The 18732-nt window shown below is 35.9% G+C and overlaps 1 protein-coding gene across 7 annotated transcripts in view; it reads left to right on the top strand.

The window, feature by feature from the left end:
* Positions 1-18732, top strand: part of SYNE1 (spectrin repeat containing nuclear envelope protein 1) — a 287050-nt gene that overhangs the window by 56491 nt on the left and 211827 nt on the right. For all 7 annotated transcript variants that reach the window (XM_061988999.1, XM_061989000.1, XM_061988996.1 and 4 more), the window contains 6 exons: positions 1812-1907; positions 3715-3798; positions 7511-7603; positions 9229-9407; positions 11163-11359; positions 11502-11611. In XM_061988999.1, the coding sequence (XP_061844983.1) occupies positions 1812-1907; positions 3715-3798; positions 7511-7603; positions 9229-9407; positions 11163-11359; positions 11502-11611 (759 nt within the window). The remainder of the gene's footprint in view (positions 1-1811; positions 1908-3714; positions 3799-7510; positions 7604-9228; positions 9408-11162; positions 11360-11501; positions 11612-18732) is intronic.

Genomic DNA, 18732 nt, shown 5'->3' with positions numbered 1-18732 from the left:
CATGTTGGACCTGTACCCTGATTTAAGAGTAAGGGTACCAAACTGCTCAAGTTGGAAAGGAGCTGTGGTGTGCTCAAATAGGTATGTTATGGGCATCAGGGTTAGGGGGTGCTGTAAATATCCCTTACCTTTCAACGTAAATGTATCCTCAATTGCACTCTATAAGAATCTGTCTCTCTTAATTACTGTAGAGTGAATTTCAAGGGTCACATTTCACTACTAGGGCATTCAGGTGGTGAAAATTTTTAGGCATTCTCTTCCTCTTGGGTTAGGATGGTAGCTTATATAGTCCTTATTGATTAATTATTTTAGCATATAATTCTTCAATATTATGTCACATGGCAATGCATATAAACACAAAGCTGTTCCTATTTTCAAACAGGAAATGATAACATAGAAGGTGAAAAAAATTAATTGCATTTGATGTCAACTGCCTGTGATGCAAGACTGGGACAAATGAATTTCTAGTCATCTATTTGCTCCATTGATGTCTTTGGAGTTATATTAAGAGCATTATCCATTATCTATTACATTACTAGGAAATAAAAAAGAACTATGATTAAATAAATATACCTTCATAATGAGTTGTAATGCTACTTTACATACACAAGGAAATAGACTTTTTTCTTATGGTGGCTATTAGAGCATGTCAAATCTCAGATGAATTCAGCTTTCAACAGTAAAGTTATTTTTCCTCTTTTTGCCAAAATTAGATCATATTAAAATATCAATTCAGCCAAGCTGAACAATGAAGGAAAGATATTTTGATTTTGAGAACTAGAAACCTTTACTTTCTCCTGGTTTGTTGTAGAAATATATATTTCCACAGAACAGAAGTAACAGATAAAGTTGTACAAGCGTGTTTTTTTCAGAAGTATCCCAAAAGTAAATTGTTAAAACTAAAATAATTTCAATAGTGTTGTAATCTGATTGTTTCTTTACTGAATGAGTAGGTATGAATAGAACTATTACGTTAATTAGCAGCTACATGAGTGGTGTCAAGCTCATGGAAGCTAGAAGTTGTTTATTTCATATATTTCAGCTGGACCAAGTTTAAACTTTTTGTATCTAAGAGACATTTTATGATCCTTAAAGTACTGACCAGCTGAGAGACATGATGTCCACAAACTGGGATGTATTTAAGAATATTGAGTTTAATGATGTGACTCTGTTAAGGAAAATTCCTAAGCCATCATCTGTTTATATTTTTTTCAGTGTTATCATTGTTATGTTTGTGAATGTAAAGGCGTATGCTAAGCAATTTGTCTTAAGTAGAAGCTGACACAGTGCGAACAGTACTGGAAGCCTGCAAGGGCTGGAGGAGAGAAATTACAGCAACTTGGTGTAACAACTGTCAGCTGTGAGAAAGTGGTAGGGTTGCTCAACCAGCCATGCTGCTTTAGGGGTCTTTCCTTCATACAGGTTCTTGTATTGCTCAGATTGAGAGTGAAATTTCTGTGACATACTTAACATTAGGCAAAATATGCTGTTAGACTGAACTGTGACTGTAACAGTACATCTGTAAATTGTACATATTTTGTAGACTTAGAGGCAGTTGATGAATTTCTTTGCTTGTTTTAGGGAACAGGAAGTTTACCATTGAATCGTCAGTGGCAGAAAGCATTTAGCATTACAGTCCTGCAGCAGAAATGTTAAAGAGTTAAACAATAGGGTGGCAAAGCAATGGTTAAATGATACATTGGTATTACACATTATAAAAAATAAAGAAAGGGCCAAGCCCCACTGTGTACTTCTGTTCAAAAGGAAGGAAGGTAGCATGTAATGTAATCTGAAATCTTCTTCTTTTTCAGCGCAATCCTCCCATGCTGGTGAATGATCTGTTTGAAGATATCAAAGATGGTGTAATGCTAATTGCCCTTTTGGAGGTTCTTTCAGGACAGAAGCTGGTAAGAACTTCCTTCCTTTAGAATATACAAGATAATTGCTTAACTTTGCTAAGATGTAATTTTCAAATATATTTCTAATTTTCAATACCATAAAAAACCTGATGCTACGTAGCAAAATAAGTTTATTCATAGAGTGGGCTGTTTGGTTATGAAATAGTGAAAAAATATTATTACAGAGTGATATTCTTAATTTGTTGCATTTTCTATAGTTATGTCTTAGTAGTGCATAAGAATTGCTTATTTTTATTAGTCTTTGCAGTTCATGTGGCTGTTAATAATATGATGCAAGCAAGGTCTAAACAGCACTCTGTTTCCTTAATTCTTGAAGAAAAAATGGTAGTCTGTTATTGTTAAATTTATGGCTTTCTGGAAAATAAAAAGTGAGCCCCACAAATTTCATGGCATCTATTTACCTTGACAGGTGCTCTGCTACTGTAAAGAACCTTAACTGATGCCAAGTGGTTTATTCACAGCCAAGTTGTGTACAGATTCCATGGTGTGAAATAGACTGCCTGTCGGCAGTCAGGCTAGTTTTGTGTGTGATGTGTCAGAAAAACAAAAGGAGTTTAGACCAAGGGCTCTCACCTTTTCCAAACTAGCTTACAGATTGGATAGCAGAACCTGAAGGAGTGGATCAATGGTTTGTCATTCAGCTACTCTGGAGTTCAGATGTTACCTGTTCCCTCACATACAGACAATTTGCACATGGTGTTCTTTTGCCTGTTTTTTCATATTTTGCATCTCTTTTGATTGTAGATTACCCCACATTAGGTAGTAATTCAAAGTGAAAGAGTGAAGAGATGTGGAAAAATGCTGTACTTTCAAGTGTGTAACCTGCTGTTGAATCACACCCAGTTCTGTTTCTGGTTATCTAAGACTGAAAGTCTCCCTCTTGTGGCAAAACAGGTGTAAAACAGTGAAAGAATTTTAATGATGGCACCTGTTAGAATGATAGTCACCGGATTGCATCCTGTGAGTGAAAGACAAGAGCCAGAATAATGTCTGGTTAATTGAAAGATTGTGTAGCCAGAATATTATATTCTGTAGTAACTTCAAGAGGAATTTCAGAATCTATAGCAGGGCTTTGTTAAATCCATTTGTAAACTTATGAACACAAATTCAAATAAAAGTACTCCTGTATTTTCATTACAATGTAAGATTCAATGGGGAATTTAATTCCACTGTAAAGCATTAGAAGACTAGGATATATTTCTTTATTTCATTCAAAGAATTGTCTTTTCTTTTTAGTCTATGTGTCTGAATCCAGCAAAATTCATTATTCAATAAAGGTTTGTGATAGCTGGGTTTTTTAATTGCCAATAAGGAATTAGAGAGAATGGATAAAAATCCTCTAGGTAAAATGCCTTCACTAGAGACTAGTTTTAAAAAATAACCACCACTTTGACTTTACCTTTGCAGACAAAAATATTTCAATGAGAGAATGTTACCTTCCCACAAATGCACATAGACACATATATATATATATACATATGTGCATATGTATTAAAATAGTAGCAGTTTATTTTACATAAAAAAAAAAAAAACAGTTCTCTTACTTGGTGAAGTTTATGGGCTGAGGCCAATATCTTGCAACCTGAGGTTAGTAAGACATATATACTTTTTTCATAATAGAAGTATCGCATTTATATCCCCTATATCTGCAGTCACCCTGTTGGTATGTGCATCTTTTTCACATGTAAATCAGACTATGGTATCTGTGAAGGCATTTCTAATAATTTGGAACTTCATTTTTCGCAGAAAATTGACATAAATCTAATTCAAATTCACGCTGTTTTTTCTCTTTAAGCCTTGTGAGCAGGGACGTCACCTGAAGAGAATTCACTGGGTTGCCAACATTGGCACAGCTCTTAAGTTTCTAGAAGGAAGACGGGTAGGTGTGGTAAGACTTAGTCCTGGTGTTTCTTTCTTTATTCTTTCTCTTTTTTTCCTGATATATATGATTTGTAACCTGTGTGATGTATGGAAATTGTATTATTTGTCCCTACTTGTTCTTATTCTCCAAAATTTGAGATAGGTCTTTAGTTTCTGCATGGTGCCTAAAAGCTTCTGTAAAGTACAAATAGCAAGATCCAACAGTAATATATAGCAATGTATAGGGTAAAACTTTAATAAAAAAAAGTTAGAATCACCTTAGATGATTTATTTTTTTCAACGTACTCTCCAGCTCCTCATGTTCACTTCTTTACTGTTGCTGTTCTCAGGAAAAAGCAATGATCTTCAGTTTAGTGAAGGCATTCATTTATAATTAAAAAAATAGGTTTCTGAACTTCACAAGGTTATGTAGAACTCTGCTTCCTGAAAGTGTAGAAGTTAAAATTTAGAACAGTGTGACTGATTATTAGCTTGGCAGACTGCAGACTGGTTCTTGGATTGATTATGGAAAAGTCAATGCTGTGGCCATTTTAGAAATTAAACAAAGTATTTTATAAATTTAACAAATGACAGAAAACCTAAAAGCTTAGTATGGTCTAGGCATGAATGTCAAACAAAAACAATCTACCTTTTTTCATGACTTTTCTCTCCATATTGTAATGACTCTTGCTTGACCAACCTGAGAGTATTACTGACTGGCTAGATGAGAGGAGAGCAATGTATGTCATCTACCTTGACTTCAGCAAGGCTTTTGACTCCATCTCTCATAACATCCTCTTAGGAAAGCTCAGGCAGTGTGGGTTGAATGAGTAGATATAGAGGTGAATCGAGAGCTGGCTGAATGACAGAAACCAGAGGGTTGTGATCAATGGCACACAACCAAGTTGGAGGGCTGTGGCCATTGGGGTTCCACAGGGGTCAATCCTGCAGCCAGTCTTGTTCAACATCTTCATCAGCAACTTGGATGAGGGGACAGAGTGTACCTTCAGCAAGTTGGCTGATGACACCAAACTGGGAGGACTGGCTGATTCACCAGAAGACTGTGCTGCCATTCAGCGGGATCTTGACTGGCGGAGAGGGAGAGATGGGCAGAGAGGGGCAGAGAGGAACCTCATGAGGTTCAACAAGGGCAAGTGCAGAGTCGTGCACCTGGGAAGGAACAACCCCATGCACCAGTACAGGCTGGATGTCGAACTGCTGGAGAGCAGCTCTGCAGAGAGAGACCTGGGTGTCCTAGTAGATAATAAACTAACCATGAGCCAGCAATGTGCCCTTGTGGCCAAGAAGGCCAATGGCATCCTGGGATGCAGTAGGAAGAGTGTGTCAGCAGGTCAGGGGAGGTTCTGCTCCCCCTCTACTCTGCCCTGATGAGGCCTCATCTGGAGTCCTGTGTCCAGTTTTGGGTTTCCCAGCTCAAGAGTGACAGGGAGCTTCTGGAGAGAGTCCAGCACAGGGCCACCAGGATAATCAGGGGACTGGAGCATCTTCCTTTTGAGGAAAGGCTGAGGGAACTGAGGCTGTTTAGCCTGGAGGAGACTGAGGGGGCACCTCATTAATACTTACAGGTACTTAAAAGATGTATATCAAGAGGATGGGGTGACACTTTTTTCTCTAGTGTCCAGTGGTAGGACAAGGGGTAATGGACAAAAACTGGAACACAAAAAGTTCCATTTAAACATAAAGAAAAACATTTTTCCTGTGAGGGAGCCCTGGCACAGGCTGCTCAGGGAGGGTGTGGAGTCTTGCTCCGGAGGTTTTCATGTTGTAAATCCTCATCGTAATCTATCAAGCCATCCATCTAGTCTATCATCCTTTTCCTCCCAGAGGAGGTGGGGTTGCTGTTCAGACATCAGATGCCTCTTCAGCATCTGAGTGCAGTGCCTGCTCTGTACTCAAAGGTGAATGAAGGGAGATGGGTAGCTGTGCATAGCACTTTGGGGAGTGCTGACAGGATCTCCTTCCTCCATAGGCTCTCGCATAAGTAAAGTTTATTACACATTTAATCAACTTCTATTTTCACTGTCCAAACAGATTTCAGCAAATACTCTTGTTATGCTGCAATACAGATATTCTGGACCAAAGCAGGTTTTTTTGTGGTTCTGAAAAGTTTGTTTTGTAGTTTTAGGTCCATTTTAATGGAATATAAGACATTTTAATGGAGTAGAAGGAGCAGAACAGAGTACGAAAGCTAACACCGTAACTAGACAGACTATACTTCGGTGAACAGTAGCCTAATCCAAAGTTTAGGTGACTCCCTGTAAGTCTTTTGATTTGTAATACCTATAAGAAAAAACTTGCTTTCTAGAAAAATAAAAGCGTTTTTTTTGGAATTGGTACAACTGTGAAAATGAAACAGTTGGCATATCTTTTTATAGGTAGATAATTATTGTCTGGTAGAGAAGCAATTAACATCAATTTTCTCAGAGTTTTGTCAGATTTCTTGTTAGAGAGTACTGGAAATATAGCCTGTGGGGATTTCTCCTCTGCCTCTTCTGAAGCAGCCTGTGAAGCTTTAGTTCTGAAAAGAGCTTCACATCTCTGGACAAAGGTTTTTGTTTTCTCTTGCCATTATCTAGTGGGTTTCTAGCTACTGATTCAGGGAACTGCAGTATTTTCTCATTTTGGGGAGACAAATTAAGTCACATCAAGTGATTTCTCTGATTTTTATTTAACCTATTCTCCAGAGTTTTTCCATAACCTGTGTCCATGAACAAGCTTGCAGTGCATTAACACTTGAGCAACCATTCATATCTATATCATGGTTTGTGACAATCTTAGTTTTGCTGAGGAAATGAGTGTTAATGTATCTGTTGATTTTCCAATACTGCCTGTTTTATTCAATTTCATTGAGCATTATCTACCTGTTAATTTATGATATACTCTTTATTCCATCCTTTACTGACTTTTATGAGTTCATTTTAGAGTGATACGTTTTCAGGCTGTAAATTAGCATTTAGGAGTTAAGAATCATGGAATCTGTTTCCATGTCTTTTAAAAAGCTGCATGTTACTTTGGAAATGTCATTTATTTCCAATTCAACTCTTAAGTAAAGTACTATAGTCAGATTTGCAAGGGAGCCTTAATCACTGTTGGTAATATCCTTTACAACAAAAGGCTTGCTGCTAGAGAACTGTGTCATTTTTCCCTTATTTTTCTCTTACATTTTCATTCCCACTTTTACTTCAATATTCTTAAACTCACCTTTTTGTTTTCATTCCAAATCTGTTAGAACTATAGCAAGGAACCCTTACATAATTTAAAATATGTTAGGGTGTATTTATTCTGCTTTCCTTATCAATCATGCTGTAAGATGTGCCAAAAATTGCAAAATTAAATTAATGCACTTACTTGATATTTAATAATTTAAAACTTATTTTTTTATCATCTTTTCTCCTTTTCTTCTTATGCTAGTCCGTATACAGAGGATCTCCGGTTTGTACAATGTCTCTATCTAATATTTATTGTCCTTTCTTCTTGATTTTTTTTTTTCTACAAAAAATAGCATATGATGGCCTTAAAAACCTTTAATTTCCTACACCTGTACTTGTCTGGAAATTGAACCATTCAGTGATTTTTATTCTTTTTTAAATTAAGAAACTTGTTATTTGAGTGCAAAAGTTCATGAAAAAAGAAAACTTATTTGAAATGCATTTCATAATTGTTATTATTCCTTCTGTGTGGTAATTAAACGTGTTTTCTTTCCAATATAGATTAAGCTTGTCAACATAAACTCAACAGATATTGCTGATGGAAGGCCTTCTATTGTGCTTGGCTTGGTGTGGACCATAATTTTATATTTTCAGGTACTACAGTCTTTATACCTCAGTGTAGCTTACTCTAATAATGATTCAGATGATCATTTCATATCAACTGGTGTAGTTCTAGCTTTTCACAGTATCTTTATAAGTAGCTGAGGATCTGGCCCTGAACAAAGCATCAGTTGATAGCAAGAGTGCTTCACCTTAGATAAAATTAGATACTTATCTTCTCAATAGATTGGTCTGGGTCTAGAATGGAATTCCTTCGTCACTGGAACATATTCTTCCACTTTCTATGAAGAATATAATAGAGGAACAAAACAAGAGAATAGAATTGTGGATTCTTGTTGCACGTATTATTAGCAACCTCAGTGGTGATTATGCTGGATGTATAATTGCAGAACACTTGATGTCAGACAGTAATTGTTATCGAACAATATATGTAAACACACTGGTTTCACTAGGAGATGTAGATATTTTCAAGGGCAAAATTTAGCTGTAAATTGTATAGCTGGAGAAGAGTTTGAATTTGTAGGAGAAATAATTTGCATTTTGTTGAAGTTAGGTAGGAGGGGAAAATGGTTTTCTAAATTCTGTAGATATGAGTTAACAAAATGAGTCACTGTTCAACTGATTTTGTTCCTCTTCATGGAATTCTCGGTTAAGCCAAAAAACTCCACTTTTTATGGAGTTGTTTTTGGCTGTCTTTTGATGTAGTTTTTATGTCTCTGGGATGCTGCTCTCAGAAGCACCAACCAATGTAACACCTCAACTGTTCAGATCTCCTTCTTAGAACAAAAGTCATCCAGAATGATCTTAATGTCTTTATTTTAACGTATAGCTGAGATGGATGGGGGAATCTAAGCTCCGCAAAGTTACTGACAATCTAATTCTCTGCATAAGGTTTATTTAGGTCATTTTTTGAGCTTTTCCTTAGTTTCCACAGACAGATACATCATTTTAACATGTATGAAAGCAGAAATGCCTGAGAGATGTGGTTCTCTTTGTGACAGACTCATTCTGTGATATGACAAATCTTTGATTTTTTCTAAGTATACAGCATAGGCAGCATTGCAACATCTTCTGGATATAACTTTTCCATGTTAAAGAACCAAATTATTAGTCAACTTAATGTTCTTAAGAGTTAGGTTAATGACTTTCATGTTATGAAAGGCATTATCTGAATAACTTCATACACTCTCAGCAAGCACTGCTGATACATTGTGCCTGCAGTGCATTCACTGTTCCTTCACAAGGTACCTCTAGGTAATATAATTTATGCCAAAAAAATACAATGGTAAATAACTTCAAATTCAGATGAGATCATTGAGATCACTTCCATTATAATTTTAACTCGTAATTGTAGGCCATTGTCTCCTATTTCAATGGCAGTTTGTCATAATAGATAACAAGACAAACTTGCATATTGTTCTAGCTGTAGAGTGTCAAGACAGTCAATGATTGCTAAATGTCTTGTATTTCTGAAATTAAGACCATCATTTGGACTACATACATTACCACCCGTGAAGCTATTTTAATATACAGTTAAATAAAACACAGCATGTTAATTGTAGGTTCTTCTCAACTATGTTTTGTCAGTTGTATTAGGAAATTATTTAAAAAGCTGTTGAGAATTAAAAACACAGACCATTAACATATTTTCCCTACAGATTGAAGAGCTTACTAGCAACCTCCCACAGCTGCAGTCGTTGTCTAGCAGTGCTTCTTCTGTGGAGAGTGTTGTCAGTTCAGAAACTGCGAGTCCCCCAAGCAAACGGAAGGTGGTAACCAAGGTCCAAGGAAGTGCCAGGAAGGCATTGTTAAAATGGATACAGTACACAGCAGCAAAGTAAGCAACCTACAAATGAACTTTGTAACTTAAGTGCCTACTTTTTCTTCAGATTCTAAACTCCCTTGGTTGGCGATTGTCTTTTTTGTTCTGTATTTATACAGCATCTCCCTGTGATCATATTATTTTTGACAACAGAGACTGCTAAATGTTACCATCATATAACAAGCAAGTAATAAGTAATGGTTTGCATTCATTTTAGAACCATATTTTGTGGTTTCTGAATAAGGAATTGGATTATCTTTGACAGAATGAGAAACTGAAAGGGGAATTAGATGTCTGAATGACACTGTATGAGTTCTGCTGCCAAAACCCTTATGTGACAATGCAAGTTACAAAGCGATGCAACATTCCTCACTGATAGGACATGTAGAGACATTAAATTCTGGCACTTACCATTGAAAGGCAGCTGATCAACAACTGTGATTATCCTTCTGCAGTTTTGCAGAATCTCTGATATTTGAAGAGATCAATCAATGCAGAACATAGAGGATGAATGGCCAGTTATGGAATGGTGCCTCCAAGAAAATAAATATGATTGTAAATACAGACTTTCTCCAATTCTACAGTTAATAGGTAGAATATGGTAATTTATACTGCAGTAATTTGGCATTCTTACTATTGCACTGTTGTCAGTAACAGGCAGGCAGCTGAAAGTGGTCAGTTGTGATTTCTAGACATGTAAACAAACAAAATACAAAGAAAGAGTTTCATAAAGGAAACTGCCAACATTACTGGGAGGAATAGGTGAAATGTGTTGAAAGAAGCCTAGTGGAAGGAACTTTGCCTAGCCCTGTTTCATGTTGTAATTTGCAATGGCTATCTCATTAAAGTCAGTCAAATTGTTTCACTGATCACAGTGAGCTTTGAATGAAGCCCTCATTCAGAGTTACTGTTGCTCTGAACCTCCCAATGGCAAGACTGACTTAGTGTCCAAGTGTGTCCTCAAAGGAAGTTTGCATGTTCAAAGTAAAGAACAATCTTCTATTCTGTGGGCCACCATGCCTTTCAGAATTACTTTTTAAAGAAGCTGTCAGAAGTGTAATTCAGTTCTGATTACTTTCCTATATTGTTATTTCTTGAAAATTTGTTTATTATTTTAGTGGATGTGTGAGTGTTCTGTGTGTGTGAAATTACAGTATCACTCATACTTTCAGTAAGAATATAACAAAACTTGTGTGTTACATTTTCACCTGAACAGCAGTGATGTTCTGTTCATGATTTCATTTTAAAAGATAAGATTCATACATTCTTTTTAAGATTTAATTTGATATGATGCCAATGTACCTAACTGAACTGCAGTTATAATGGAACTGTTATAATGGAGGGAGATATGAAGTGCTTTATAGTGAGTGATAGTCTAGTGAATGTATCTGCATACATCCTCAAACTCTATGTGTGTTGTACAGGAACCTTGAGAATGTTGGCATGCTTCATTTGTTAAAAATACCATTAATTTATTGCTACTAGCAAACGCACTGGAGAAAAATACAGTATATATATATATACTGTCATATATACTGTCATATATATATATATGACAAAAAACTCTTGGATTTTTATAGATACAAATTAATTTGTGCAGTGGATACATGGAGCTGTAGTCAACCTTATTAGAACAGCAAGTGGTTTAGGTTTAATGATGGGTAGTGACTGGATGGAGCATCTTGTCTCCTCCCCTGTTTTGTCTGGTCCTGATGTTGTTGTAAGTAACTTTTTCTTTCTTTCTTTCTTTCTTTCTTTTATAATCTTTAGGCAAGTTGGAATTGAAATCAAAGATTTTGGACAAAGTTGGAGGAGTGGTGTTGCATTTCATTCTGTAATTCATGCTATCCGCCCAGATTTAGTGGACATGGAGAAAGTGAAGGGGAGGTCAAATAGAGAAAATCTGGAAGAAGCCTTCACACTTGCAGAAGCAGAGCTAGGAATTCCGAGGCTTCTTGATCCAGAAGGTACCTAATGCGTAGATGAAAAAAGTTTAAACTACTTGCATGGGTTAAATCAGATGTGCTAATTGCTAGCGTCAAGACATTTAAGCAGCATTTTGTGGCATTCAGCTAAAAAATTAATTTACTGTGTTCTGTACTTATCTAGATGTAGATGTTGACAAGCCAGATGAAAAGTCTGTCATGACGTATGTAGCCCAGTTTTTGAAGTACTATCCTGATCCTCATCACACAGTGACTGAAGTACAGGAGAATGACGTAAGTTTTTCTTGAATAACTATAAAAATCAGTTTATCATGAAGGGGGCTTTATAAATACATTTTATAGCTCTCTTGTAGTTTATTATATTTCCTTTTGATAAGCAGTTCACATGAAAATCAAGCATAATAAGAAAACTAGGAAATTTTAGCTAAGAATAAAGGAACCAGTGTTGGAGATGTTTGCTTACTAGATGGAGAAAATAGAATGGTGATCCTGTAGAGATTTTCCTGTTTTCAGAGTAAGAGACAGAGAGAACACAGGGAATTATTGTAAATAGTAGCAAACAGTGGATACTAAAGTTCCCTAAGAGCTTTTCAAAGTGCAACACCAATGAGATTGCAGTAACTTATTACCTGAAGCAATATGTCATTTTTGTTTCTATCCCACTAGGTTTCTGAACAAGAACAAGAATAGGCAAAGAGATTGTTTAGGTATAGTCGTTGGGCTTTTAGGCTCAGGAGACAGTTACAATTTTGACAAAGATTTGTTTCTGTTGCACAACAATATTTGAGTATTTGCTCTAAAGAGTTTTAGGTCATATATTTTTCTTGTTGATTTTTTGGTTTGTTTTTTGTATGCTCTAGTGCCTTGGCTTTGCACTACAATGACTATACTCAGTGATGCCAAGTCATCATGACTCACTTTCTAATCCTGATAATTTGCTTTCTCCATGGCAAACACAAGACACTGCTGAGACAATCTGCTCAGCTCTAGCAAGAGGAAGCACTTTTTATCTGTGTTACTCAGTATTCCTACAGAGCTATAGAAGAGCTTTGAAAGCAGTAAATCTCATTCACTATGGCTACGTGTGGCTAATGTAGCTGCAGCTTTGCTGTCCAATTCCAGTTCCTGAGCACTGGAATTTTCAATTTTTCTTGGTGCAGCATTGATTTGAAGACATTCATATGCCAATGCCACATCATCCCATTGAGCAATGTGGCCACTGAAGCAGAGGGAATGAGCACTGGTCCCATGCTGTGGCCTGTGGCAGGCTAGGGCAGTCCTGTTGTCTCCATACCATGGCACACAGTGCAATTTCTGCTGCCAACAGCCTCATCCAGGTCTGCTGTCTGTGCTGATGTTGAATTTTGAGAAACAGACTCACCACATTCTCCTGAGTTTTATGCAGAGGTGTTGCAGGAGAATGCAGGACTCAGCCACTCCACACTGCCTACCTCCAGGCTGAGAATAAAGTAAGAGATTGACATTGCACTAAATTTCTAATGTCATCATTCTTTGTTTCCTTTGTAAACCCCTGATGGAGTGCCTGGCAGTTTGAGACCAAATCTACTTCTCCAGTGGAGACCAGTCAAGAATAGTAATGGTGCCCTTCATTTTTTATGGCACTAGTTCTGTTGATCCATTTCTGGAGAAATTCTCATCCCTATCAGGCACCTATGTCCACTCTAAATCTCACTTCCAAGGCCTGTCTACCATAATTTCCAATTATCTCACCTCTGGTCATGATACAAAATGATAACCACATGGCAAATGATAGATTGATGACTAAAAGATCTGGATGGGTCCGGGCCAGTAAGCAGTGCACAAAAAGTCCAGGACCCCAACTAATCACTGGCCCTGAACCAGTGAAATACACAGAATAAAACAAGCATTTTTCATGTATTTGGGAGTAGATAAATATAAGCTCTCGAATAGGTAAACTTTTGGCACAGTTTGATCTTTTATTAATATAAACTTCTGTATTTGTCATATTTCACATAGAGAAGCTTATTTTGCACTCAGCTGTTTTACTTGTGAGTTTTCAGGTACAATCTGTCAACAGATACTCAAATTTCTCATACTCAGACCTTGCCTTTTAAGATATTTTATTTATTCTCAAGAAAATCATAATGATAGGTTTAGCAGGATGGATGTCGTATACAGATTCCAACAAATGTTGGGACCTTAGTTTACACAGTTCTGGATGGGAGGGGAAAAGAAGGCAGGAGATAATGCAGTTGCTCCTGTTGACTGCAGGATATCTAGAGAAAATACTTCTCTCTGTGTGCACAGGTAGCAGTAAATCATTTGAGGGATATTTGTGTGAGGGATGTAATTCATTTAGACTGAAAATTAATTTGTTCTTTTACAAGATACTATTGTCTACATGTTTTGTTCTAGATAGACAAACATATACAAGATCAGACCAAACATGTAAGATTGGTTCATTTTAAAATAGCCCTGTTGTGTTTTGTGGAAATGGGGTAAGTGAATTAGATGCCCTTGTGGTAACCATAGTTAACAGTGCAAGGTAGAACACTATCTGTTGCTTCTATCTTCCCTCTTACTGACCTGCAGTACTTACGCCCATCATAAAGTTTTCCTTAGGAATTTTGCATTATTTAGCATAGTTTAGTTGTTTAGGACAGGATCCATCCACCTTTAAGAATCTCAAAGCTAAGTACTTCGAGCAGGGAGAGATAGCCACTTTCCCAGATAGCATCTTTCTTAAGATCGTGTCCTCAATAAACTGTCTCCTGGAAGTTCAACAGAATTAGAACTGACTCAGATGAATCCTTCCCTTAGGTAGTAGTAGATAAAATGTTGATGGCAGTTCATTAAAAAGGCATGCTTTATATTTTTGTGACCAATATAATCTCTCTGTTCTTAGCCTTTCTCTCTTCCCCTTGAAGTCTAGTATAAGAAAATATCACAGAATGATAGAATCTGGATGTCTAGGAGAGAGAACCTGGCAAGACTCTTATCTCTTGAACTCCTGGGTATTCTTAATTTCTTATTTTCCAAAATTAAATGCTTTTATGGTAAAGTCCATCTGACCTGTCTTAAGTGAGATAAGTTGGGCAGTAGATGCTAGATGCATTTATTTTCTGTCTGACAAAAAGAACTGAAAGAGTGACTATCTCAGTTTCAGGTGTCTACATTTAGTTAAAAGAATCCTACTTTAGAATGGAGTATGTCTGGATGGTTTTAGTGGTGGAGGCATGGGGAAGGATTCCTAACTCTCTCCACCTGCCCTCCAACCAACCCACCTACCACTGTGTTTCCTCAAGATGTATTGTCCACAAATTCCTAATCATCTTCCTTCCTGATTCAATTCTCAATGTATAAGGAATTTGCATTGGAAGAAATGGAGTAATAATTAATATTTTTCCCTTGTTTATGGTCAGAGGGAACAGCTGTTTACATGTTCATTTCTAGAATTAAAAGCAATCTAATAACTCATGCATAAAATATCTATGCGAATATGTCAACTTGTGTAGTCAGCAGATATTGAAGAACCACAGTTACTCTAAGGTAAGTAACTTTCTCCAGTTAAAAAATCATGTAGTGACTAGTAATCTGATAAACAGATCTAATATGAAAACTACTTCACTGAATTTGAAACAGACACATGAACTTGATAATATTTTAGTTCATCTTGTATTTTTACACATGTGACTGTTTTATTCTCTCTGGACTTTCTGCCTGCTTTGTTTTATTTTGTTCGCTTTTTTTTTTCCCTCTCCTTCTTGTTTTCCTATTGGTTTCGTATTGCTAGGAACTTCAAGAAATCCCAACTTTTCTCATTTCTTTTATGAAATTTAAGGTAAGGGTAATATGATCCAGAATAATTATTGGAATTGGACCTTTCATGCTTGTTATGTTTTTAGCCTGCACGTATTTGACTTCAGATTTTCTGTGGTTTAGTGTACATTGGTTTGCTAGGCTTACAAACAAGCAAACAGATGAACATAATGAGTCTAAGTCTATTTTTTTACATGAGCTGATCCTAACAGCCTAGTGTTTAATTTTGCAAGTAATTTCACAGCAGTGTTCTAGGAAAGCAAGACAACTTTCCTATAATACAACTCAGATTATGATTTTGGTTTTCTGAAGCATAGATATAAAAATGAAAAAATAGATTATAGATCAATGTTTCTACCCATTTCATTTTAGATGGATATTTTTGTATGTATTTAGGTTTATAGAGTAGATAGTAGATTGTAGATATAGTTGTGTAAGTGATGTATGTGGACTGTGGGTTGGAAGGAGAGAGCATTCATGTGCAATTGCATGACATGCACTGCTCCTTTTTGCAAAAGTTATGATGTTTTTAAAATATACTTTAAAAATAATTTTAGACATTTAGGTAGTTATAATTTTCTAGTATTAACTAAGAGAAGTTCAGAAATCTAACGTGGTGTATTTGAAATGAACATTCAAAGGTAAAACTGAAAGATTACAGAAACTTATTTGGATTACTGTATAAACACTTTTAAAGGAACTTAACTTTCCCAGCACATAGGCAATACAATATTTCATCATCCCTGAAAAACAGACTACTTATTTTCAAATATGAACTTTTAAATCCAAAAATATTTCTGTACTGCCTCTGTCTGAGAATTTGAACAGTTCACTTGGTTTATAATCACATATTAGAGAACTCAACAACGTATTCCTTTTCCAGTCCATAATTAAATTTCTCCTGAAATACAGATGGGTATTCTTAGTTCTTAAAACACCAGAGTATCTGTATTCTGTAATTTTTAAATTGTCTGACATATCAATTAATGAAATTATGTTTTGACTTTGTGTCTGAAATGACAATTTTCTTTGTAAATTTAAATTGTACCTCACAATCATATTGGAACTCATAAACACTTTTCTCTAATTACCTTATTTGACATTCTTTGACAGTTGAGTGCTCAGTTCTGTTAATCTTTGCAAATTAGTGAATATTCATAGAATAGTGTCAGAATAAATTAATAAATCATAGTGTAAAACTAAATCATAGTACCTTAGATAAACTGAAATAAATGTGAATAGAGATCAATGATCCTCCTACTGGAGAAGGTACAAATAGGTATAAATATCTGAGATAAGCTTTCTTGATGATTTATGTTCTGATCTGTACGCTACTGTGGACTTTAGAAAACAATTTACATACCTTTAAGAATATACTTCTGAAATCTTTTTACTCAGAGTGAGAACCTCTAGGCATTAATGAGAGTTTTTTTAAGAATGATAATTGATTAATTCTGGGAGGTGTTGGTGACAGGTGCCTTGATATTTAAGAAAGTTAATCCTTTCTATTGATTACTCAAATTGAGACTTTAAAATGCTTTTGTATCAACCAAGTTTTCAGGTTGTAAGTGATGCACTGAGCTGGAAACCTATGGAAACGTTTGAAGAAATAAAATGCTTATTATTCATTGTTGTACAATGTCTTTCACAGCATTCAGTTAGGCAGTTACTGAAACACCTACATCTGCAACTAAGCAAAGTGAAGAAAAATATTGTCTAAGTATTTAACTATCTAACTATGCTCAATGGCATCTGTTAACATTATATTTTCACTTAGTGTCAGAGAAATCCCTATCATTCTTTGTGTGATTTAAGAGTGGTGCAGCTGTTCTGGAGTTCTTTGTCTTCAGGTACAATAGATCCTGGTGATACTCTATTTCAAAAATATTTGGTCAGACACATTTTCAGCTATTATTAAATTTTCAAGTTATGTTGACAGGAATCTTGCAAGATATCTCTTTTGTTCCCTTTGCTGTATGAACAACTGCAGTCACACAATGCTCTTGCAAAGACTTACCTAAAGGAGATGCATCTCAGCATTAAGAATGTGAACCATGGAGGAATAAAAGCTAATGTCTTACATAAATGCAGTTTCAGTGTGAACTAAAAGTAATACATACAACATCATGTCAGACCCTCTTTTTGACTTCAAGAATATCTTACTTTGTTTCAGTTAATAGGCTTGTTATATGACTTTCAGTCCATTAAGATAAATTGTTTATTATTGCCTTTATGGAGCTGACAGCTAAATACTCATAGAGATCTCTATAGTCTTGTTCAAATTGTAACTTCTAATGAATCAGTGTATTTAATACCAAAGTTTTGTCTTTGATGTCTGAATGCATGAAGAATTCTCTCTTCTTATATTCTTATCCTCATAAGGGAGTGGTCCTAGCCCTCTTTATGTCAAAGGATTTTGTTATTTTTTCACACGCAGAGCCAACTATCAGACCATAAGTGCAGGAATTCTATTCTGCTTCTCTAAGCTGAAATGGTTTGAGAAACTAGAAGCGCTAGGAGTTCTGATTACCTGAGATACTCTATGCAGTCAAGGAAATCCCAGCACTCCAAGTAGCTGGAGCAGAGAAGTGTCATATGTGTCCTGTTTTGTTTCTTAGGTACTAGGTTTTGGTGAGTGTCAGAAGATAGGAGCATGAGCTATAGTGAACTTTGTTGTGCAAGCTCTGTCCAGCCAACTACCTCTGCTTTGGGTAGAGGATCAGTAAGAGAATTAGTAAAAATACATCAAAGCATAGTTTCTTTCTTATCTAAGTACCCTCTCCTTCTCTCATCTGAGATGAGACAATTGCTGTACATTTTAAAATTATTAAAGGAAGTCATATTTTACATATTTGAGGCAGCTTCCAAAGAAAGAAACCATAATCAACTCATTTCCCAGGTTAAGATCTTTCCTTAAAGAAAGTACTTTGTTTCATAAATACAGTCAGCATCTATTCTTTTTTATCACACATTCCAGTTTTTCTTCTCTCATGTAATGCTTCAAAATTATTTACTCATTTTAAATTATTAACTTGTGTCATGTGGTGTTGAATTTGTTCTCTGTTATAGATCTTCTTCTGACAAATTTTACAGGCTTGTTTTCATAGAGTACTTTCTAATTAACAGCCAGCACATACGGTTCACTGATTGGAAATCTGAGATGGAGACTTGCATCCTACTTACACAGTGCACAGAAAACCTTTTTCTGTTGTCTGCTAAACTCCTCATGTAATGCTCACAGACCTGAGATTTCCTCTTAGTATTTTTCTGTTTGCTACCAGATCACTAAATTCTGCAGAGTACTTTTCAGCCTTGCAAAACACCACTGCCATGACAGACTGAAATGTTAAAGCAAAATTGTAAAACAAATGTGCTGTTCTTCAAAGTCATAAAATGACAAGGAAGGAAAAGAAACTGAATACAATCAGGATCTATTTCTTTTTTTTTTTAATTTTCATTGCTAAAATATTCATTATCAAAATATTTGACCAACTCATGAACCTGGAGCTTCAGGATCGTCCTGAAGTCACTCAGAAAATGATGTGGGTTTTATTCCAACAATAGCAAAGCAGATAATAAAATGGTGGTAAAAG

The sequence above is a fragment of the Colius striatus genome, chromosome 2 (genome assembly GCF_028858725.1).
Source record: "Colius striatus isolate bColStr4 chromosome 2, bColStr4.1.hap1, whole genome shotgun sequence".
Lineage (NCBI taxonomy): Eukaryota > Metazoa > Chordata > Aves > Coliiformes > Coliidae > Colius > Colius striatus.
The sequence above is the reverse complement of the archived record's forward strand: the minus strand, read 5'-3'. Positions and strand labels throughout refer to the sequence as shown.